The 24,186-nt window shown below is 39.6% G+C and overlaps 2 protein-coding genes across 2 annotated transcripts in view; one reads left to right on the top strand and one right to left on the bottom strand.

Moving 5' to 3' along the window:
• Positions 1 to 6,545, bottom strand: part of pex14 (peroxisomal biogenesis factor 14) — a 53,535-nt gene extending 46,990 nt beyond the window's left edge. Inside the window, exons 1-2 of the mRNA XM_050063951.1 lie at positions 6,466 to 6,545; positions 3,970 to 4,023 (exon numbers count right to left, since the gene is read on the bottom strand). Coding sequence (XP_049919908.1) covers positions 3,970 to 4,023; positions 6,466 to 6,501 — 90 coding nt within the window. The 5' untranslated portion in view covers positions 6,502 to 6,545. The remainder of the gene's footprint in view (positions 1 to 3,969; positions 4,024 to 6,465) is intronic.
• A 4,781-nt stretch (positions 6,546 to 11,326) lies between these two features.
• Positions 11,327 to 23,878, top strand: dffa (DNA fragmentation factor, alpha polypeptide). The gene is made up of 6 exons (XM_050063952.1): positions 11,327 to 11,547; positions 12,766 to 12,924; positions 13,038 to 13,192; positions 15,334 to 15,538; positions 17,147 to 17,271; positions 19,325 to 23,878. The coding sequence occupies exons 1-6, from the start codon at positions 11,454 to 11,456 to the stop codon at positions 19,547 to 19,549; spliced, it is 963 nt and encodes a 320-aa protein (XP_049919909.1). The 5' UTR covers positions 11,327 to 11,453; the 3' UTR covers positions 19,550 to 23,878.
• Positions 23,879 to 24,186: the final 308 nt, after the last annotated feature.

The raw sequence follows: 24,186 nt of genomic DNA, 5'->3' as shown, positions 1-24,186 counted from the left end.
GGAATGTAAAAAGGTTCAAATCACTTAAAATTTACTGTATTTTCAAGTTTTTTGGACTTTTCTTTTTGGATAATAGTCCTACAGTCCAGTGAAGAAAAGACACACGCAGAGGTTAGATTGGTGTTAAAAGGACATATATTTCCACAAACACATGTTCCACGAGGGAAGTCATTAAGGACAAAAAAATAACTGAGTCAAGACCCGAGAGTAACCTCTGACTTCCTGGTATCACCACTGTGTTACATTTGTGTTACACCCACGCATAAGCGCAGCAAAAAAAAAAAAAATCTCTTCTCAGAGCTAACATATGAGGAACATCTGTCTGCCTGTGACTCGTGGGGCTCAGTAGAAGAGCAGTCAGGGAGAGGGAGGTGAAACGAGGAGAAAAAGAGCCAGAAAAAGACAACAGGGGGACGGTAGCAGCGGCAGTGCCTTCATGTCGCTGGCTGGACCGATTACTGTTGGCACGTCCTCTGCCAACCTGCCAGGTCCCCCACAACTTCTGCACTTAACACACTGTTCCCTTTTTCTCCCTCTATAGTGTGATGGCTATTGCAGAGGGGCTACGGAAATTTGGAGACTGCTGAGCCAAAACAGATCACTTCAAAGCGGCTTATTTAACGCTTGCTAAATTTTTCATCACAGTCGCTTAATATCCTGGGGAAGGGGAGCTTTTGAAGTTGCTGTGAGACCGGGGATGTTCTTCTCACAATTCTTTTCCCCCTCCCATTACCACCCTCCCTCTGCTGCACTAAAACCCCCAAACCTAAATACATACGCACACCCAGTTAACACTACGTATGCCCATATGCATGCACAGAGGTGTGCAAATGGCACAAATGCACCTCCTGCAACACATAGACCACATGCTTGCATCCACACACACACACACACACCCTTTAATTCAGGGCCTGTGATTTTCAGTATGCGGAGAGTAAACGACAGGCTGAATTCTGACAGCGATACCCCCAAAAGAATTTGAATCTTATTTAGTGAGGGGTTGACTGTTCTGTAGATCAGCTGCACATCCACATAACTTATATATTCACACACAGCAGCAAAAAAAAGTTACGTTTTTTGTGATCGATGTTCACAATCAAAATCCTCAAAAAACTGACTGTGGCCTGATGCTTTGCTGCTTTTCTATTGTCATATATGACAATAAAACAAAAATCTTTGTTTTTGGACTGATGCAGGGAATTTGAAGATGTCACCTAGTAACTTATGAAGAGTGTTTTTAAAATATTTTCTGACATTTTAGACACAAAAGAACAATCAAGACAATAATCAGCAGATTAATCAATATTTTTTGTTAAAGCCCTGATCTCCATATCAAATAAGACAAAATACTGTGGCTGTGAATCTTTTTTCATATTTTTAATTGTTTTTAAAAATCTAAACTCAATTTTTGAGAAAAAAAAAAAATTTAACGTGCACTTGATGGCTAAGCAGGTTAATTTTTACTCACTCAGAGCAGTCAAATAATAATAATGACTATAATCCAGCTTTTACAATGAGGAATCCAGCTTTTACAATGAGGAACATTTAAATTAAATCCCACACAATAGTTAGTCTCATATAACAATATACTCACAAGCTACTGGATATTGTGGTGACGTACTTCCTGGTTTCAGAACTGACCCTGTTTTCTTATCATGTGATCAAACAATAATTATTGTTGTGATGCATTTGGGTGGATTTGATGGCAACGAGGACTGACTGATCGGAGTAGACGAGGGGTGAGCACTGGGTGTCACTGCAGGGAGAGAGCTCAAAGACTATAGGGAGACACCGGGAAAAGACTGGCAGGGGTAATGGCCATGGCAACGAGGAGTGGAAGGTGGAGGAGGGTGGGGGTTATAGACAGAGACGAAGCAAGTCGGGGTGAGAGCGAGCAAAGAGCAGCGCCGGAGGCAACGGCAGCAGCGGCTGGCAGCGACTGGTATACCAGTCAACCATGGAACGCACACTCAAACAGTCTCTCCCACCCTTTTTTTTTCTCTCTCCCTCACTACAGGTCCAGGCCTCCCCCTCTGGCCTGGATGGTGGCAAAGGCTGTGGCACCGGCCCCTGAGCTGGGCCCTTTTGCCACAGAGGAGAGCCCACGCCATGCAGTGTGCCAGGGCCTGCTGATCTGGGCGAGGTGAGTCAGAACCTGTTAACATGACTGGTGTCCCCAGCCTGACACACTGGCTTGTCTGACATGCACATGTGCACATAAATGTTATACAAACGTGTGCGCGCTCTCTCTCTCTCTCCCCCCCCCCCTCTCTCTCTCTCTGCCCTCCCAACCCTGCCAGCACTCCCTTTCCTCTCATCCAGATAAAATCCTTTCAGACATAAATTTCAATTATTCACCTCATCCAAATAATGCCATGTGACAAGAATTATCCCTACTGTAATAATCCACTTAACTGGGAAAGAGCAGCTCATCAAAAAGAGAAAGGAGAAAAGGGGCTGGAAGTGAGGGTGGTGGTGGTGGTAGTGGTGGTGCGGGGAGACTTGTCAACCAGTCTCGAATCAGGACCCTCATAACAAGAATTTCTTCCCTTTTTGAGGAGGCAGTCTTGAAGCGCACTGGGATGATGAAATTGAAGTAAATTGAAAGAAAGCCTGGGAGAATGCTCCCACAATCAATAACCCCAGGATTAAATTAGCCTTGGCATGAAGGGATGATGGGGGGAGGATGAAGAGTGAATGGTGGTGAATGACATTGAGACATGTAGGCTGAACAATACAGCACTCCTATAACCTGGATGCTGTGTCCATACAAGGACAGTGAATGTACCTGGGATGTATTCCATCCCACTTAGCAACGAGGCAGTCCTGGCTATAATCGTTGTCATCACTTGAGCCGCCCGGGCGATGTCTAATGAACACTTCCCTTCACACATTATTGAAAAACAACTGATGTTTATTGTCATTAAATGTTACTGGCTTTCCGTGTATTCACAACTTGGACAACTTATGAGGACTCTGGAGACTCCAGAGTTTAAGGGGGAATAAAACCATATTCATTTATAATGTTTCTTAGAATTATAATACTACATACAATACAACAAGGAAGCACGTTAAATATTATTTAAAACAGACTGCATCTTCAAGAATGAGTACGGAAACTTTCTTTTCACTAAAACAAAGTTTGTTTAAACAGTATTTTTTTTCCCTAGTTGTAACCACTGACTAGTAACAAGCTAATTCAGAAACGTCCTGGACCCAATCCTGGGCCATCACCAATACTGAAACAACTGGGCTTCACTAAGGACCACAAAGGTATGTGGTAAAAGTTTTACACTAAACATGATTAAAGCGACCGTGAAACCACTGCGACTGCTAAAATAGACCTTTCCTACATGCTTTTTAGTCTCTAAAGACACGGAACATGAAGTACACTCTCATTATGGGCTTGGGGACATCAGTGTGTTGCTAAAGTGACTGGCTGCTAATTGGAAGCCTTCAACACTTGATCTCACTGGGGAATGTGTAATATCATCTGATTAGCCAAAGAAAAGTAGTTTGTTGATGAAAAGATGAAAACAAACTTCTTTAAGTCACTAGATCATAAAAAAACAAACTCACTGTTCCTCAACTACGTGTCATCAGCTGCCAGGAGTGTGCTGACTTTCATTCTCTCCAAACAGGACAGCAGCTGATTTCACTGGTTAGCACACTATCAGACCAATCTGACCAGTGAAGTCAGCTGCTTAAGTACAAACCTACATACTCTGTGGCATTAATAGTTCATGGCTGAGATCATGGCATGCAGCATTTATCAATATTTGAAAATTAGCGTGTAATAAATTAAACACTGTTCTTTATTAAATGAGATTAAATTAAATGTGGCTGTTATTTCATCTAACCTGCCGCTAATATGCACTTACATCAAATAAGCACACTTAAATTATTTTGTTATTATAGTCCATATTGTCTTATCAGTCAAGTAATTTGTATTAAATAGTGAGCCCTTACCAGTGTTTCTCTGGGGGGAGCTGCTGCCGCAACATCTCCAGGTGGAAGGCCAGGCTGAGAAGAGAAACAAACACTTGTATTAGAGTGCCATCTACTGGAGGAGAGCGGATATGGTGGTTTAATAAAGCAACGTTTAAAAGGCAGCAGTGGTGGAAAGTAGCTAAGAACATTTACTCAAGTACAAGGGCTGCAGAATATATTGTTGTTGTTTTTTTATCATCATTACAATGTCAACTTGCCCAATAAACACATCATGAAAGAATGCAATATTACAGTAAGGGATAACTGATTAAGTTGAAAGAGTATCAGTAAAAAACTGCACTTTAAAATGCAGCTATCGACTTTTATAATAATTTCTTTTTGTGTTCGGCTCAATGTTCAATTGATTTAATATAAAAATAATGGTAATAATTTCCTTTCCTTTTTTTATCAGCAATAAATTCACTGTATGTTAGCAGTGTACTGAAAGTAGCAGTATGGCAGAACTGAGTACTGTACACTTTAATATCCATTTATCACAAGTAGTATCATTATTGCGATATTTAACAACTTAAGTGCATATTGCATATGTTCCTCATATCGTGCAGCCCTATCAAGCACTGTACTTTAATAAAATCTTGATGTACTTGCACTTTAATTATTATTTTCTGCTACTTTATACCTCTATTCAGTAATATCGTACTTTTTACTCCACTACATATATTTAATACCTTCAGTTTGTGGTTACTTTACAGATTCAGATTAATATAACAAAATATAATTGAGAAATAAAAAAAATAAAAAAAAGGTCTAACGACCACAAAAGGTATGTGGTAAAAGTTTTACACTAAACATGATTAAAGCAACCGTGAAACCACTGCGACTGCTAAAATAGACCTTTCCTACATGCCTTTAAGTAGGAAAGGTCCAGTTACTTACAGTTACTTGTTACTTTACAGTTTCAGATTAAAAAAAACAAAATATAATCAACAAATAAATTATGATGCAATATCATTGGTGAAAGCTAAGATTTGATCAGTCCTGGCATAAAATTCATAAGCAACCTAACACTGTATAAAGTGCTTTAAATTAGTCCTGACATTACCAGCTGCAACAGTAAACTGATTGACACATTGCTGCATCAATAACTTTAATAATAATATGACATATACAATTCTTAAAATCGGCCATTCTGCATACTGAGCACTATATAGTATATATAGTATGTGTAGTATATATAGTATATTTTGATGCTTAGACTTTTCACATTTTAGGTCAGTAAAAGTTCTGAATGCAGAACTTTTACTTGTAACAAAGTCTTTCTACAACATGGTGTTGGTGGTACTCTTTAAATAAAAGAGTTTAAATAAAAGATCTATGTGATTGTTCCACCAATGGATAGCAGTGACAGATTACTGGTGATGAAATTAACAGAGACAAACTAAAAAAGTGTCAAACATAAACATCTTTAATGTCATATGTTTGACAGCTTCAAGCCACAAGTCTTTCTGGCAGGAGAGTAGAGGAAAACTACATCTGTCATTTACTGTCATTACTAAGTGCTTGATAATTGGCTGAAAGCACCTAAAATCTAGTGCAAACAGATTAATACAGTAAAATCAGCCATTGGCATTGCATTTCTTGAACCTTCTGCCTATTTAATGCAGAGCAGGAAAAGGACGTATCAAGTCATGGCCTCCATACATGTGCATAGGGTCTGGGTATTTTTAGATAGATATCTGTGGTCATGCACTAGTTGATTAATGAATCAGCATGTAAGTAAAGGTTGTGAAAATGTTGGCATGCATGACAATCATAAGTTGAGTTCCTTATTTACTTTACTTTCCTGGTTTATCAGTCTCTGGGTTTAGTTAATATCAGATCTACCTTGATTCAGTTCTGAACTATGCACATTAAATTCTGCATTACATATGGTGTGTTTTCTGGATTAATAGCACTGTAAGTGTATAAGCAAAGTACAGAGCTGTGCCTGGGTGGATGTATGAGCTACAACTTTGTTAAACACGTGTTTTCTCAGAATAATCAATGCCTGTCTGCAACTTAACCCAACACAGTGTTAGCATGAGCCGTGTACAATCCAGCAGGCTTGTCCGGCTTACAGTGACCTTTCCACATCATGTCATTAACTGCACATAATGAGACACAGACCAGACAAGACAACAGTCAAGTGGAAGGACGAACATTTGCTCATGGTAAATAGCTAGCCCACTAGGTAAGCAAGCCACACAAGTTTTGGCAACATGTGGGTGAAGCACAGAAACGTCAGCTTGGCCCTTCGAGTCCACTTGTCAACACAAGCAGGCAACTTTTGAAGCGTTGCAGGAGCTAGCTAGCATGCTAACTAGCGAGCACGCTAACCTTCGCTAGCAGAGCAGTTATAAGAGTAACTACATGTATTTCAGGCATTAAAGGGTCGCGACTTTAAAACACATGATAAGAGTTCACTGTCGTATCCGGACATCAAGAGATAAATGTTTTAGTTGCATAAATGTAGACCTGTGTTGGTGGGTCAGGTTGGTCGGTGGATGCCATCTTCCTATCCCTCCTCGTTTGCTGACAGGCTGCTCGAGTGTTCCTCACTCGACTGCTTTTCCTGAAGGGTATCAACAAGCCATATATTACATATATTTATCAAAGAAAGACGATTTTATTCATTAAGTTCACAGGAAAAGTTTACACGAAAGTTTAATTTAGATATTTACAACAATCACAATATCACCCAAATTAATAAAAGTCTTAAAACTACTACTAACTACTACTACTACTACTACCACTGCTACTGCTACTACTAATGATAATAATAATGATAATATAATAATAAAAATTGATCAGAAACACGAAAAGCTTTATTGGCTGAGAAGACCATGTGTAATTAATAGAATAAAAGTAAAACTAGGCAATATTTGGGCACAGGGCCCCTGTATTTAGGATTCAGGGGCATCTTTTGGCTGACATGATAGCCTACAATCTTCATAACTATGTTTACATTAGTGTATAATCGGCTAAAAAAAGTAAAATAATAAGCGGTTTAAATCTACATACAGAGTGGGTCCTCTCCCACGGAGTCCATCGTGTTGCTGAACTGTAAGGTCATTCATGTTTTCGTGTTTTAGTGTTTTCGCATCAACCACTGTAGTTCTCCTTGGGAAAGGAGGGGGCAGTAGCTCAGTCCATAGGGACTTGAGTTGGGAACCGGAGGGTCGCCTGTTCAAGTCGTGGACTAGTAGCTGGAGAGGTGCCAGTTCACCTCCTGGGCACTGCCGTGGTGCCCTTGAGCAAGGCACCAAACCCCCCAACCGCTAGGAGCGCCTGTCATGGGCAGCCCCACTCTGACATCTCTCCACTTAGTGCATGTATAGGTCCTGTTTGTGCATGTGTGTGTTCGGACCTGTGTGTAATTGTAATTGACAACAGAGTGAAAAAATTTAATTTCCCCTCGGGGATTAATAAAGTATATTAAAAAAATTTAAAAAATTTAAAAAACAAGAGAAGTTTCAGTTCTGCAATCTCACCACTAGATGTCGCTACATCCTGCACACTGGACCTTTAAGATGCTTTTTGTACCAGGAGATATTTTGTGGTGCATTTTCCAACATAAATCTGTGGTTAATGGGTGGCACAGTGGCTTAGTGGTTAGCATTGTTGCCTCACATCAAAAGGGTCCCTGGTTTGAACCCAGAGTGTGTCGTTCGAAGCCGGATGGGGGAGCCCCTGCTTCTGTTCGGCCTCCTCCTGTCACCTTGAGTTTTCTCCACGTTCTCCGACAATCTAAAGACATGCACATTAGGGTTATTGGTAAATGTGAGCATGGATGGCTGTCTGTCTCTATGTGTCAGCCCTGTGATAATCTGGCGGCCTGTCCAGGGTGTACTCTGCCTCTCACCCAATGTCAACTGGAATAGGCTCCACCCCCCTGCAACCCCCAACAGAATATGCAGGTACAGAAAATGAATGACTGAATTTGTAATTAATCAAAACAACAGAAAAAAGCAATGGAGCTGGAGCCATTGGGCCATTGGGGTCTGGGAGCCATAAGATCCTGAGGCCCTGGATTAGTTGTTCCATTTGTCCATTGGATAATCCAGCCTTGCCTTGCAGTCTGATGACTCCAAGACAATCCTGTCAATCAAGCCAGTATGACTGATATATCCCTGTTTGAGCTGTAATAATAATGGCACATTAATCTTCATGACCACCACTGAGTGACACATTAAAAGAAGCTAAATTACCTAGTAGCTACTGTGGCCATAATGTTCTTGTGGGAAAAAAATGCTGTCATTATATTTCCCTAGAGAGACTGACAGACACATTTCAAGTCAAGCCTCCTTTGGAGACAGAGGATGAGTCAAAAATCACTCCCTATTTACTGTCCACCATCTTCGGAATTCTGCGTGTGCACGTGTGTCAAATAGTGCCCTAAAAATTAACAATAAGGACAAAGATAAGTGCCCATGTCATGAAGGCTACACTGCAATGCAATTTACAGATATGAAATTAGGGTTGTGCTACAGCTATCAGTGATGAAACAAAATTAGTGTCAGAAATTTTCATTTACTGTTCACCATTGGTTGGTCATTATATAGCGAGTCAAAGGCAGTTTTTATATATTGGGTTGGACATATTGCTACTCAAATGTCCTCCCAAATATAAAGTAAACATAATTATAAATAAGATAAACAAACTGCCATTATTATTACTACTGGTTCTGGTAGCCTGTTAAGGTCTGCTGCAGTTCTGCGTGTGGTTTGTGTGAGTGGTGTTGCCGTACCCCACCAGAAGCTATTGCTCGACAGTTGTGAATAGGCACAATCAATGTCAAACACTGTCTCTTTTTCATCACTTTCAAATGCATTAAAAAGTGGAAAACTAGAATGTATTATGGGTGTTATGTACACTAGGTCACTGTGGATTGTTGTAGTTTTGTAAAATGTTAGTATGCTTAAAAAATGTCATAAAAAAAGTTCATGAAAAAGTCATAGTGTGTGCACTTTTCCTGTGAAGTCCTCAATATGCTGGCTTCCTAAAATGGCACCCCAATCTCAGATTTTTATTTTAAAATGCTCTAAACTGGTTGGTTTACTTGTAAAGTTTCACTCTGTCAATGTCAGTCAAATAAAGTATGTGCTAATAACACCATTTGATTCCTGTCACAGTTTGATTTGAAGTGTCTTTGCATTATTTGGTGGAACTGATTAGCTGCTGAGAAATGCATCGCCTGTTATTTCAGTTTAGGTGGTTATTAAATGTATATTTGAAATTCTCTCCTGAGCCAAAATGGCCCAAAATATGTGCTGATAATCGCATTTGATCAGTTCAGCCTATTATCACCTGCCGAGAACTGCTTCCCCACAAAGTCAGTTTTGCCGAATGATGCATTCACCTCTAAGTTAATTTCCAGACACTTTGACATCAAACAGTGTTACAAGCTTATATTTTTGGTCTTTGGCTAGACGATGGGAATGTCCCACATTTCACATTCATCTTGGCTGAAATAACAGGGATGCAACTCTCTGCTGGCAGCCTACAAAAATGCAGTGTTGCCGAATAATGCATCCACCTCTAAAGTTCCTTTTCAGTCACTTGAGGATCAAGCGGTGGCATCAGGTAGTTAGAACGGGCCCCAGTGCACACTATTATGACGGGCCTTGTCTATGCTAGTTACTGTTTTTGTGCCTAAACTAGTTATGGTGTAATCTTATCATCTCGTCACATGATCAAATGGAGACTCGACAACACCAACATATATATTACCCAGAAATAATAGTCGCCATTTTTATAGCTCATTTATAGTTTATGCAGAATAAGCAAATATTTTATAACATATTTTGTTATAGATTGCTACTGACTGTTTTACAAAAAAAAGAAAACCATGATGGGAATGGATTTGTGTTTTAAAAGGCATATAGCCTTGCAAATGGCATAATTTTTTTAATGCGAGTTTTTTTTTTCCTAACACAGGCATATATCTAAAGTGGCAATCTGAATAACCTAAAAGGCGCTGTTTTCTCTCCTTCATACCTTCAGAGGACCCACTCTTCCTATGGGCCTCCTCACCTCATGGGCCCCAGAACAACTGACCTCTCTATATTTACACCCCTGGGATCAAGCAGTGCTACCACAATTTTATTTCCCTCTTGAATTTTATTTTCAAATTCAATCAAATGTAGTCAGTATGTACATCAGAGAACAAACAAACACAGTGTATCACATAACAAATGCAAGCTTTGCATCAACCTATCATGTCCATATTATATACAGAGGCAACACCTCAATCACTTGTCAATGTATCGCCACTATACATGTACTTCTACACATTCAGAAACACATCAGTATTTATGGTTTCAGTTGCATGTTGACAGTATCGACCAACTTCCTCTTCTCTACTGGGGTTATGGAGAAGCTGTGTCCTTAATCAGTCTCGGCAACTGTAGTATTACTCGTGTCCACTTAATGTTGAAAACATCAGCGTTAAGTTGGAGCTTGGCTGTTAGGGGCCATTCCTATGTTTCCAGGGTTCTATGTTTCCCGCTTGGTTGAGCGGGAAACATAGAACCTTTTTTGTGTAAGCGGGGAACATAGAACCTTTTTTGCAGGTTTAAGTAGGGAACACAGAACCCGGGAAACATAGAACCCTGGAAACATAGATAAGCTCCCAGCTGTTATGCTTTCCATCAAATACTGCTCATTATTATTATTATTATTATTATTATTATTTATTGCTGTTTCTTGTATTTTTGTACTCTTTTTGCATGCCTAGTTTGTTTTACGTTTTTAAATTTTGAAATCTTTAATCTGACTCTTTCCCCTTGACTGCTGTAACACTGGAATTTCTCAATTGTGGGATCAATAAAGGTGTATCTTATCTTTTATCTTATCTTATATACACTCTTCAATCTTTCCCTAAGCTACATTGTTGGACAGTTGGTGGCCCCAAGCAGATTTGTCTGGTTTTTAGTGTCTATACCCTCTGGAGTGTTTCCCAGTATAAGGAATGCTGGCTCTAGAGGTAAGACCAGAACATTTTTTTGTGCTATTTTGGTTGGACAGTGTGAGTGTTCATACATCACTCATACTGGCTGAAACAACAGGGGGATGCAAATCTCGGCAGGCACAACATAAGTAGCCAGATAGATAGATGGATATTTATTAATCATTTTGGAAATTCACTGTGTGACAACTATAATAACACCAAAAGCAACAGTACCCCAAAACAAGAACACCAAGAACAGGTACCAAGGGTGGCCAGAGGGCAAAATAACGAACACCAGACACTTGTAGGAGTTAACTACATCCAGCAGATGGCAGTAGTGTAATACCGAGGACACAAGCTGTTGTTCAACCTAAAAGAAGGAGTAGAAGAAGAAGAAGCCACCGCGGCGGTCTCGTGTTCGAAACTGCTGAAGAACAGAAGTATCTGTCTGAATTTGACAGCTTAAATTATTAAAAAGAAATAAGAAAATAACACTTCTGTTCATAACGCCAGAATGACAGACAGGAAACCGTGTAAGGTGTGTAATTTTACACGGCAGAAATCATACGGGTTGGTAGTTCCGTCTTTAGATGAGCTGAAGACAAAAGGTGAGTTCGCTTTAACTTTTGAATATAACGTTATATGAATTGTGACCGCAATGTTATAATTTTATGGCAAGTTTAATAGAAATGTATGGTAAAAGTTAAGAGTAATGCGACACTGTATTTAGCCGTTAGTTTGCAGTAGTCAATGGCAACAGTGCTGTAACGTTACGTTTTGTGTACTTAGTGTTATGATGTACAGTGATCTTCAGCACTCTAAATGCCGCCGTTGGCAGTATGCTTTTTAATTATCCTTTATTTAGACAGAAAGGTCCTATTCAAATACAAAATCTCTTCCTCCAGGCAGCCCTGCTGCTTATCTGTCATGCTCAGGAACGAGCTGAGTGTGGCAACATTTCCATCGTGTCCAAACTCGCAGGGACTAAACATGAAAAGTCAGGCAAGACCTCCCTCCTGTCCTGCTCATTCCTGGCATGCTAGTCAGCAGGCGGTGCCCAGATCAATGCACACCTCAAGGACTCTCATATATCCAAAATACAAAAAAAGACAGTGTCAAGATTGTGCAGTCTATTTGTTGAAACCATCTACATGTTGGGTGTATAGATACATATTTTAGTCTTGGTGCAGTCCTGTAACTGGAGAGGACACAAAACTTGGAATGCTGTTTCTTGGAAAACTTCCATTCATACGTTCACCATTTTGACCTTTTGCATAAAGTTACATTACAAACAAACGTGTTGTTACAGGTATTACACAGTACTGAATCAAATGGTCTCTACATAGAGAGCATATACAGTAGAAAAATACAATAAAAATACAAATTGGTTGTGAAACTGAAACCATAAAGGGGTTCATTTGTGTCACTGGGATGTTTCACAGTAAAGATGTAGAAATATTTATTCATCACTCACATGGAATATGCATGCTTTTAAAAGGCAAGCTTAAGGTTAGGCTGACAGAGAGTGTTAGAAGCACAACCACTCAACAGCAGTGACACATAGGAGCAGCTGTGATGAAAGAAGAGGTGACAACTAAGATGGATTGACTTGTTTTCAGAAGAACAGAAGACACTGGTGTTTGCTTGAATCCTCAAATGATCAGGTGGTGTGTAAGCTGATACTGCCTCAAATATTTAGTTTGTATAGGACTTGGGGACTGGTTTTTCGATTGTTTTGGCTGTATTGCTAAAGAGTATCAAACTTCTTTTTTCAGTATATTTGTATAAGCTCGGTGAGGTCTGTAATTTCTCTGTTCTTTTCGCAGGATGTGAGTTTCTTGGGTTCAGCCCCGATGAGAGGGTCACAGTGGTTCTAGAGGATGACGGGACAATAGTACAGGATCAGGCCTACTTTTTGTGTTTACCTCTAAACACAAAGTTCATGCTGTTGCATGAAAAAGAGACATGGTCTCCAGCTCGCAGGAGTAAGTACGTTCAATTCTATCTGAGATTTGTCTGCATTCTGGATGGATTCTTAAAATTTCTATATGAAATGCACGTCATTGTTTTTTGGTGCTAATTTACTGTTTCATTGTAGTGGATGGTGGCACAGCCTGGATGGCCAGGGATTCTATAATTCTGGGGGCCGATGCAGTGGACGCCTCCGCTGCTGCATCGCCCTGGTGGCACCTGGCTCAGCAGCTGAAGCAGGACCTTACCAGCATCATCCTCATGTCTGAGGAAGACTTACAGGTACCAGCATCATTCCTCTCTTTCACCAACAGTGTTTGCTGTAATGCATATCCCAGCATGCACTAGTAAGGAAATGATAAGGAAGTAGTATGACCTGAAAATCACTTTCCTCAGTTGCCACCAACAACTTTTTAATCTTTGTCCCGTTAAAGGATATGGCTGGTAATATTCTGTATTGTTCTTAGTGTCCACAGGTCCCACAGTAAGACACAAACTACAAACTAGTAAAAGCAGTGTAAATATTATGAATATACTGTTCAGTTAAACAGATATTGATTTTTTTTAGATGGGACTTTTTCTAGGTAGCTAAAATGCTAAAATTGCTGCTGCTCCCATCCACAGCAGCACATTGCTCAACTTTGGTATTGTACTCCTGCCTGGTTCTCCAAACTGCGGGGTGTGCCGACCAGCATCTACTATTTTTAAAACGCTGTCTATAGATAAGTACCTTATACAACCTGACTTCGTTCTTGCCAGAACACAGGAAAGCAAGGATTATAGAACAATGAGGGGTATGGACAGCAGGAAATGAGGTTCAACCCTTGACCCAAAGTACACATCAAGATGTTGATCTCCAGAATGAGCATCAAAGTTCATCACAAGTGCCTAACAAAACACATGGCCTGCAGTGAGACAGAACAAACTCACAGTGCTCCGTTTTCACAAACTCCCAACTATCAATTAGACAAAGCTGGAATTACAAAGTAAGTACATAGCAAAAGGGCATACCCAAAGTTTTCTCTAAAGTAAAGGCTCAGTAGCCATCTTAATCGTCCCAAGTCGCAAACACAAAGAAGAAACTTAGCTACAACAAATCAACAAAGCTCACACAAACCCAGCAAAGCATGAGCTGTAGCAAAATCTCACCCACAACGCTAAGTACTCGAGGCACTTTCATCTACACTAATAAAAAAGCACCGGAGCTCATTTCAGCATTCTCAAGCCACAAGGGTCACAAACCAAACTGGTCAACAACATGGCAATCAGCTGCTCCTCATGTGTCACTAGGCTAGATTTATCCCCACCAAACAGGTCTGCATCCGGGACGGCTACTTAATGTTTCAAAAAGGAATTCCACGAATGAGATTTACATAGAGATGGGCGAGTGATACCGTAGCTCAGCAGCTTGTTCCATTCCTGTGAAGTGCAATGTTTCAATACATTGTGTCAGAGCTCAAATACCACATGACTAATGACGTTCCAAGCTTGAAACTTTGAAAAGCGCCTCATTCAGTTTCACAGTTTGGAAAATCCTTGATTTTAGTTTTATTATTATGCTTGTATTTTATTTATTTTTTTGTATCTCTGCACTTCAAGTAGTTTTTGAATTATTACGAAAAAAAACCCAAGCTAATAGTGTCAAATGTTTTTTGTGCAATTCAAGCGATCTGTAAAGTGAAGCAATCAGTCAGGAAATGGTATCATACTTTTAAATTCATACTGATCCTGCCACAGACTGTGCTCATCATGCCCAACTCCATACAATAATAGTGGGATTTCTATTGTACTTCTACAGCTACTTTCGCTTTTGCAAGTTGCTTCAAGCTAACTTAGAGCTGTTTAACTTGAGGCACACTTTCTGACTCCTCTGACTGCAATCGGTTACTCTCGTTAACTATTAAGGCAAGCCGCAGCTCATCTCAAACAAGCCTAATGACGCAGGGTGGATGCCAGCAGCAGGAAGGGTGAGACAGTGAGCACATGGGCCAGCATTTGTAGCTTAAGGGCTGCAGGGAGCCTGATCAACTGATGACCCTCACGTGTCAGCCAGTTGAGTGCTGAGGTTGACCAAGACAACCTCCAAGACAGTGGGAGGGTTGTCACACCACAGACCTGCATTGTTATAAAAAAACAACAACATATCAGCTTGCCACACTGTCACATCTTGTGATATGTTCCTTCTGTAAGATGGGCAATATTGTTTATTACTACTCACTAATGTGTCTTAATATGCAGCTAAAAACAGTCTCCAACAAATGCACTATTTAATCCTGTTTGAGTAATGTTTAATAAAATATATACTTTACTTTTAGCTTTACTTTTTGTTTACTCCTTATTTTGCTTCCTTATTTGTTGTTGGTGTGAGGCACCACATGGACATGCTGTAGTGTTTCACTGCTTTGTGTCACTGTGTGTTCCAGACCTTAGTGGACGCCCCGAGCCCTGAGCTTGCCTCTGCTCTGGGCTTCCAACAGAAGAAGGCCGAGGACCTGCAGGAGACCATGCAGAGGGTTTTGGACCGACGAGAGGAAGAGAGGCAGTCCAAGGAGTTGCTCCAGCTCTACCTCAAAGCTTCAGAGAACAATGACGGAAAACAGGAGGAGCCAAGCCAGCCCAGCCAGGAAGGTACTGCTGTATCATTGTTTAATGGTATAATTCTTGGTTTACCCTCTAAAGAGATTTCATAGTTTATACTGTGGCTTTCTAACACAATATTTACTATGTCAATTTTTTTTTTATTTAAGTCAGGTTAAAGAAAGAGGGCATTGCACAGCAATACTAGTTGCCTCTGAAAATCTATTACAGCATCTCTTAAGGAGCCAATAGTCTTTGACATGAAGTCTCAAGTAGCCCTGTCTACGAGCCTGTTGATCATATAAAAAATGCTCTGTAATATCTGGCATTGGTGTCTGGCCCTGAGTTTTGCTCTGATGGCCTTTTCCAGTGATAATCTCTTCTCTGTCATTTGCTTTTAATCCTTTTTGTATTGTTTAGTTTAAATTAGTTTATAATAGGGATGCATGATATTGGATTTTTTGGCGATATCCAATATGCCGATATGTAACAACTCATTTTTAGTGATCATCAAGTCTCTCCTGTAGTGGAATTAACACCACATTATACATGCATACTCTTATCGTGATGGCCCACCAGCAGATGGAGACATGAAATACAATACTTTTCATTGTATGTAATATTAAATCGCTGTTAGATTAATATAAATAAAATACCAGAGGCTCATATATCCTCCTCTGACTTATCAAAATCAAGTACAACCTTCAGCAGAATAATCAATATTAACCGATGACTGTGTGTGTAGCCCTGCAGGTGGGTAATGGCCTGTAGGCAAGGGTCAGGGGCATTGGTGATAAAACCTTTAAAGGAGAACACCACCTTAATTAAGACTTCCAGTATGTTATTTCCATGGCCGAGGAAAGTTCAATCAATATTTGTGAACATGAAACCAGAGAAGTAAGTCTCAAACTTTTAATGTCAGTAAGTGTAAAGTCTGGAGCTGCTCCATAGACAATGAATGGGAGTCTAATTTTATTGCCCCAAATAATGTTTGTTTTCTTTTGTTTATACCCAAATAATCTTTATTCTGTGGTAGTGTTTTCAGTTCAGAAACAAAAACTGTCCTCATGTACTCAAAACATTCCCCTGGGTGCTCTCAGTGACACCTAGAACATCTTTCCTAATTTATTGTCCATAGAGCAGCTCTTGACTTTACACCTGATGACATCACACATTTTAGTTTAAGCACTGTTCATGTTTACTAATGTTTTTGGACAGTCTTAGACCAAAGGAATAATATGTATGAATTTTGAAAATAGGCGCAGTCCCCCCTTAATCAATATGTAAAGCTAGCACTGTAAGAATTTCTGGGGTATTGAGAAATCTAAAAATGATTCTTGATAAATATCTATATATGTATTTCCTTAAGACCTAATAATTAGATTCAGTAGATAAATATTTTAAGACATTCACATCTGCTAGTTTTAGAATGTGCAGAGTGGCAAAGCATGAAGTCATGACAACAAAATGAATCAAACAGGAAGAATTGTCCTTGAAACAACAGCTTTGGCTCATAAGAGAAGAGCTGTGCTTGTGCCTTTTGGCCACTAGGTGGAACCGTTGTTGCTGCTGAATAATCCCAGCTCCTGCAGTGATTTTTTGTAACTATACCCTTATGCAACAAATGATCCTGAAAGAGAATCCATTTTAATGTGTCAGGGGCTGGAGATGCGGAGGTGGATGGGATGGAGGTGGACTCTGCATCTGGATTCATGCCCAGGACACTGATGGTCCTGAAAGGCAAAACGAGCCCCGAGACCAGACTCTCCACTGAGGATCTGCAGGTAATCACTCACACCACTGATCCAGTGTGCCTCAAAACTTCTGCAGTTCATGCCGTAACTTACCCAGTCAAATCTAGAAAGCAGCTGTAAGAATTATGAAGCAATTACGTCAAATGGCAAGTCCTGACACAACACACCCGTACTTTATTAGTGACTCTGTTATATAATCTGAAAGGCATTTACTTTGTCTTAAATTCAACTGTAAGATTTTATCCACCCTCATTAACAAACACAGAGAGGGCAAAACATTAGTGTAATTCAGTCCAGTACACCCACACCACTAACCACACCCTCAGCCCTTATCTGTCACAGTGTCAACAAAACCCGAACATTATCAGCTTCACAAAGGATAGGATTTATTCATAGAAATAGAGTCAGAGTAGAACGGACATTCCCATTCAAATCAACGTAGCGGGATCGTCAGGGCGGGGCCATTTTTATGTGTATTGTTGCCATTAGAAATTGTATAAACTACTGTATAAACAAACCAACTTGCAGCAAGTTGGAAACTCAGTGAGGCTTTCTGTTACTTTGAAAGTATTACCGTAACTATTATTTGCCTGTTTCATTTTGTTTTTTTATTGCCATTGATCATATGTTGGTTGAAGCATGATGTAATGGTACTGTAGCTACCTCTGAAGGACAGGTGAGAGGCAGAAAGAGACAGCGCAGATAAACCGTGCACAGATTAGCATGTTTTCACAACTCAGTGAATTTAGAATTTATTTCAACCAAGCCAGAGTTGGCGATTGTTGCAACAGTGGACTAACTAAGTAGATGACTAAAAAGACTAGCTTAGATGGTTTAGTTGTGCTTTATTTTGTTTGCATTGAGATTGAATTAAGTGTGTTTTAGGATGAGTTAAGGCAGTTAAGCGAACGTTAGCCTTAGTTCGGTGAAAGACAGGAACTTGAATTTGTATTTGTTTGTATTTCTCTGTTTGATAAGGAAAGTAAGCTTAAGAATAGGCCACGACTGAGTTCTCAAACTAGTCATTGTGAATCACTTCATGGCCCCGCTGACGTGTGTTGTCACCACAACTTACAATGGCCATTTTCTTTTGTACTAGTCAAATACTCAGGGCAAACAGTTCAATGTCATTTCTATTCATTCTATTTCTATGAATTTTATTGAATTTAGGCTTGCTGCTGTAGTCAGTATTACCCATGTTACTGAGGGTTCGAGCATACACCAATTGCATTACCAGGCTCACACGACACACATATATGCTTTTGATACATAAATGCTTTAATTACTTTTAACCCACACCTTTTAAGGTTGTGTGTACAGTGTATTTTAGAGTACTGATATTGCTATTTATGAACTTGTCTGTCTGTCACTGTTTTGTGTGAGGTGTTTGTCTTTTTGCCAGTACCAAAGAAGATTTTCCATCTCACGTAAATTGAAGGGACAATAACGTTTTCTGAGTCTGAGTCTGAGGCAGAGGATTTGATGTCAAAGTGAAAAGGAAAAGCACCTATTTGGCAGTATTTCAGATTAAAACCCACCGCTAATAGAGAACCTGATAATGTTAGAAAGGGAAAAGGGGTTTGTTACATCGCTAAGAAGTTGGGGGCCATGCAGCCTGTGGCCTGCAGCTCTTAATTTAACAGTTCACTGTAGCTGCTCCTGCAATATTTCACTGATCGGCTGTCAAAAATCCAAAAACAACGTCTGTCTTGATTAGTAGGTGCATTTTTGATGAACATTAGTGGTAGTGCTAATCTCACTGACAAAGACATTGCATTCTCGGTGAGTGCTTAATAATAAAAGTCAACTCATTTTTTGCCAGTTAAATGCTTTTAATGATTAAGGCGCTCTACAGTTATTGAGCATGATCAATTAATATCTTTTCTTGTAAAATGTCCGATGTAATCGCTAATACTGGTGTCGTCATGAGTTTATTACCCAGTGGAAAAATGTCCTCACTATGGCATCCCTAATTGGATTGCATCAATTTGTGCATGTGTGTCTAAAAACAACAAGTCAGTATCAAGTCTCACATGTTCACATTTCCCATCTTTGAAATGAAGCCTCTTCCATGTGTCTTTAGATGGTAGTGTCCAAAGGGGTGGAAGTCATGGAGCAGGTGCTGGGCTTTGACAGAACGAGGACGTCTGAGCTGCTGCAGGCCTGCAAAGCTGAGCTGAACGTACGTCTCCAGCAGGTTCAGGCCGTGCAGTCCATCAGGAGCGCCACGCAGCCAGAGAGCAGCCAGCAGTCCAGTGAGCAGAGCGCTGAGGAGGGTGCAGAAACACTAGCCCAAGGCAGCGACTAGGCTGAGGCTTTACCTGAGCAGAGACTGATAAGAATTCACACTACCTGCCTCAGGGTCAGAAGAATGGGATTTAACCTGTGTTACTGATAATATCCATAATGCTGGAATTCATGAATGTTAATGATGTTGACATTTGCTTCGTTCTGTAAAACTTGCAAAGCACCTGAATGCTTTTGCATCAAGAGGAAGCAGAGTCATTTGCACAAGTCATGTTTATCAAAGACATGCTGACGGTAACCACCGGCATCAACTTTCTATTGGCTCCATATGTTGATGAGTGCCATGCTGTGAAAGTAATCGCATATAAACACATCCATGTGAAACTTAAAGCAAAACATTTTGGGAAATGTGCTCATTCGCTTTGTTGTCGAGAGCTAGATGAGAACATCGATACCACTCTTGCATCTGTTTGTTTGATATGCAGCAGCCAGCTAGCTTAGCTTAGCATAAAAACTGGAAACCGGGACACAGCTAGCCTGGCGCTGCCCTTTAAAAGTCGGAGATTTGAACCTCTCAGTCAACTGAGATTGCTTCAAGTTGAGTGGTTGTTTTTGCTTTGGTTTGTTTGTTTTGCTAGTCAGTTTGCTGTGCAGTGTATTTCTGGGGACGTTAGGGGCCCCAGATTTTGCTGCAGAGTGAGTGCTCTTGACTTTCACGCTACTCTTTGGTACAGGCTGCTGCAGGGAGCACAGAGGAAGACAGACTTTTGTTTTATGTCAAGTCTCGGCAAAAAATATTGTTGCACAGTTCCTACCTGTCATTAGGGCACTTAGCTTGTTCACTATTTTACGTGAATGCCACTTTAAAACTTTATACAGGGGGAGAAAACAACAATAACAAAAAAGAATCATCAAATATTTGCATTGAAAAGCGAAATCTTTTTCAACTGGAATAATTCTGAGTCTTGTACAGCCCTACTCTGTCCAAAGGTATCAAATTCTGCTTGCCAGCACCTCATAAGATCAAAAATTAAGATCTTCCTGTAGTCTCTGCTGGTTGCTTGGCAACTTAACTACAATGACAAGACTCCAAGGAAAATATAAAAGAAGGTACGGTCGTGGCGACAGTGAGAGTTCCATCATATTTTTGTTGATTCAACTTTGACTGAAAAATCCTTGCACCAGATTAAATAACACACATATTGTGATGTTGACTGATGGGTTTTTTTAACAAAATATACACGCTTGTTTTCCTTGTTATCGGTCGCCTAACAGATCTTGACTCAATCCTGCAGAGGCTGAGATGCAGAGGCATGAGAGTGGTGTTAATCTTCTCAGCAAAGTCTATGCAAATAAGTGTACATCCCAAAATGCTGATTTATTGCATAAAGGTTTTATATTAACTGATATTGTTGAATCATCTCCCAGATTTATTGTTTACATTCTGCTTCCCCTTAAAGAAACACTCCACCCCAATATCAAAAATACATATTTATTCCTGTTAACTGTAGTGCCATATATCAGTCATGATTGTTTTGGTGAGAGTTGTTGAGTGTTGGCAATATCGACCGCAAAGATGTCTGCCTTCATTTGAGAAACTTAACAGTGTCTCTTTCCAGAACCCGATCACACCCAGTTATTATGCCACTTAAAATAATCCGCAGACCTTGTGAGCAGTTTCATGTAGGAACTATTTCCTTTCTACAGATCCACACCCACCAACCAAATCACAGTGCAGACGGAAACAGAACCGGGTCATGATTCGTGGAAAGAGACATTGATGTTGAGTTTTTCAAATGTATTTTTGGCGTTTAGAATACCACAAGCTGAGTGACATCTTGTTCCAATTCAGACAGAAGGTGTGCACTGCATTTTATTTTAGAACTGTACTCTTAACTAGCTAAAGAAACCCTATGGATTATATTATTTTGTGTCTGCTGGAAAGATTTTACAAGTGCTATCACTGAAATGACATTTACATTGACGTTGACATTTACATCTTGAGCATAGGGGAATCTTCTGGGAAGTTTAGAGTAGCAGGGTGTTGTTATTTCAGTCAGCTGGCAGCTAGGCCGATCCTGCGCCTCATAACTTGCTCCTGCTTGTTACCTTCCTCAGTGACTCCTGCAAAAAGAGACAATGTTCTGAGACGTTATGTTCCTGCTACAGCTCTATAGTTTTTTCCTATTTCTGAGTTTTAAATGGCACTGGTAGACTCTGGGAATCAAATAATTTCTAAGTTGTGATGAAAATATTTAGAGAGCAGCTTTCCCTATAGGGAACATAAATATTTTTGTACGTATACACTTGCCTAAATTTGGCATTTTCTTTTTCATGTTGTACCACAGTCCTTATGTATGTGCACTTGGTGTGACATGTACTGATGTGTGACCATTTACAGAATTTCGACATGGATGGAGCTGCAACTAAAGATTATTTTTATTGTCGATTAATCTGTCAGTTATTTTATTGATTAATCGACAGTTGTTTGATCTATAAAATGTAAGAAAATGGTAGAAAATGTCAATCAGTGTTTCCCAAAGCCAAATATGATATCCTTAAATGTCTTGATTTCTCCACAAGCCAACGATATTCTGTGTACTCTCATAGAGGAGTGAAGAAACCAGAAAATATTCCCATTTAAGAAGCTGGAATCACAGAATTTTTACTTTTTTTCCCTTAACAAATTACTCAAGAAGATTAAATGATTATTACATTAGTTGGGGATCAATTTAATAGTTTGCAATTGATGGATTAATCCTTGCAGCTCTATACATTGAGCAGTAAATGGTATGACGAGTGCAGAAACTCTCTCGCCAAGGCACAAAGTAACTTGTACAGCACTATGTTATAGAGACAGAAACTACAGGCAGAACATTTGTTTCTGAGATGTATGCAAATGCTAATATCAGCCAAATATATTTGTATAAAAGGTAACTTTAAAAAGGGTACGCAGACAAATTCATCACTTTAACAAAGAGTACGACAGCATTTATCACTTCATACAGGGGAGCTTCTCTGAAGACGTGTCAGAATGATATAGCTTTATCTCTGAGCTGCATAGAACTAATATTTCCGGATGAGAGCTCGTTAAAGAACATCTATGATATACTATTATAGAAGTTATGTATCAGTCTAGTGGCCGTGTGATCCAAGATGGTGTGTACAATGTGTGCAGGTCTGCGTGACTCATAGGTCATGGAGAAGATAGCCTTTGTCATGCCTGTCATCTCATCATCGGTCTCTTGAACAATGAACACAAATGATGGTGGATGAATTTGCAGAGGGATCGTCTTTTTGTGTTGTGTTGAGATTGAGATGTCACCAGCGGTGACAGCGGCTTGTACTTTAGTATTAGATTCGGGAAAAAGTAGAACATTCATCAAGATCTGCCGCTGATAATGTGTCTGCGCCGCATGGCTTCACCAAAAGTAAGCTGACACTCTGCTGATTTGTCATGCATCACTTCTCCAACACATTCAAACTTTGTATTTAATTGAAACATGCACGACAAATGTTTCAAAGGAAGTTGTATATGACTGTACAGTATGTGATTTAAGGTGCCTTTTTATAAACATGGGGAATGGTGGTAGGAGGGATTTTCTAAAATAAACCAACCCTCAAACCTTTGACAGTGCCTTTTCCTACTTTTTAAAAATGAGTATTAAATGCATGTTGAATTATGGACTTACAAATTTTACTGACCGATACAACACTGTATTCTTGAGCATATATATCTCAACTTTTAACTAATTTCTGTGAAGAAAATAAAATTAAATTGTTTTCTTTAGACAAGACAAACTTAAAAAACTCTTGCAGACTAAGGACACAGTCAAAACCTGAACATCAGCTATATTTTACAGCGCCTTCACTCTCTGCCAAACAGCCTCGTCCTGCATTAGAAAATGTAAAACAGTTAATTAAAACTATGAGCTAATACAACAATGGCCGAGCATCAGCAAGAAGAACAAACTCAATTTGTCAAAAAAAACACTTCTAAAGTTTGTATGATTGTTAAAGTGCATAATTCAGGGAGATAATTATAAGTTACTTCAACATTCCGAATGAAAACACTTAAACCTTGAGATCCTGAAATGTAATTTAAAATAAGTTTTACCCTTCATGTAATATTTGGTTTCGATATCAGCCTGCTATATAGGTATATTCATAAATATAGCATGTGCATACATCTATGATAGGTTGCGAGCTAAACTGTGATGGGAAGATAGTAAGCAGAGATAAAATGTATAGTTTAAAAACACTGCAACTGTGGCTCCAAGCAGGAGCTATTATGGAGAGAAGTGTGGATGTATAAGGAGTTGTGTGGAAGACAATGGCGCTGTTCGGCCTGGGTGTCCGAGGCTTCAGCCCTGAATGTCTTATGAATAGTCCTGTATCTAAATAGGCTGTATATATATTAAAAAAGAGAGAGAAAGAGACTAGGACTGAAAAACCCCCACCCCAGATCTAATAATGTGCCATGTTGTCCATGCACCAAAGCCCTCAAAATGAGTATGCTGTTGTTAAAAGTTTTAGGTCCTCATTTTGTGTAATTGCATGCAAGAAGAGAGAAGAGAGCACACCAGTAATTACTTTAATGTTGCAACTGGTAAAGGTAGAGCTCATTTTAAATGCTTTATATACTGCTGGGTTGTTTAATCTGTAATTATACATCATTATTTTTTAGCTGATTATATT

Source organism: Epinephelus moara, chromosome 16, assembly GCF_006386435.1.
Source record: "Epinephelus moara isolate mb chromosome 16, YSFRI_EMoa_1.0, whole genome shotgun sequence".
In the NCBI taxonomy this organism is placed as follows: Eukaryota; Metazoa; Chordata; class Actinopteri; order Perciformes; family Serranidae; genus Epinephelus; species Epinephelus moara.
Note: the sequence above shows the minus strand (reverse complement) of the source record. Positions and strands in the feature narration are given on the sequence as shown.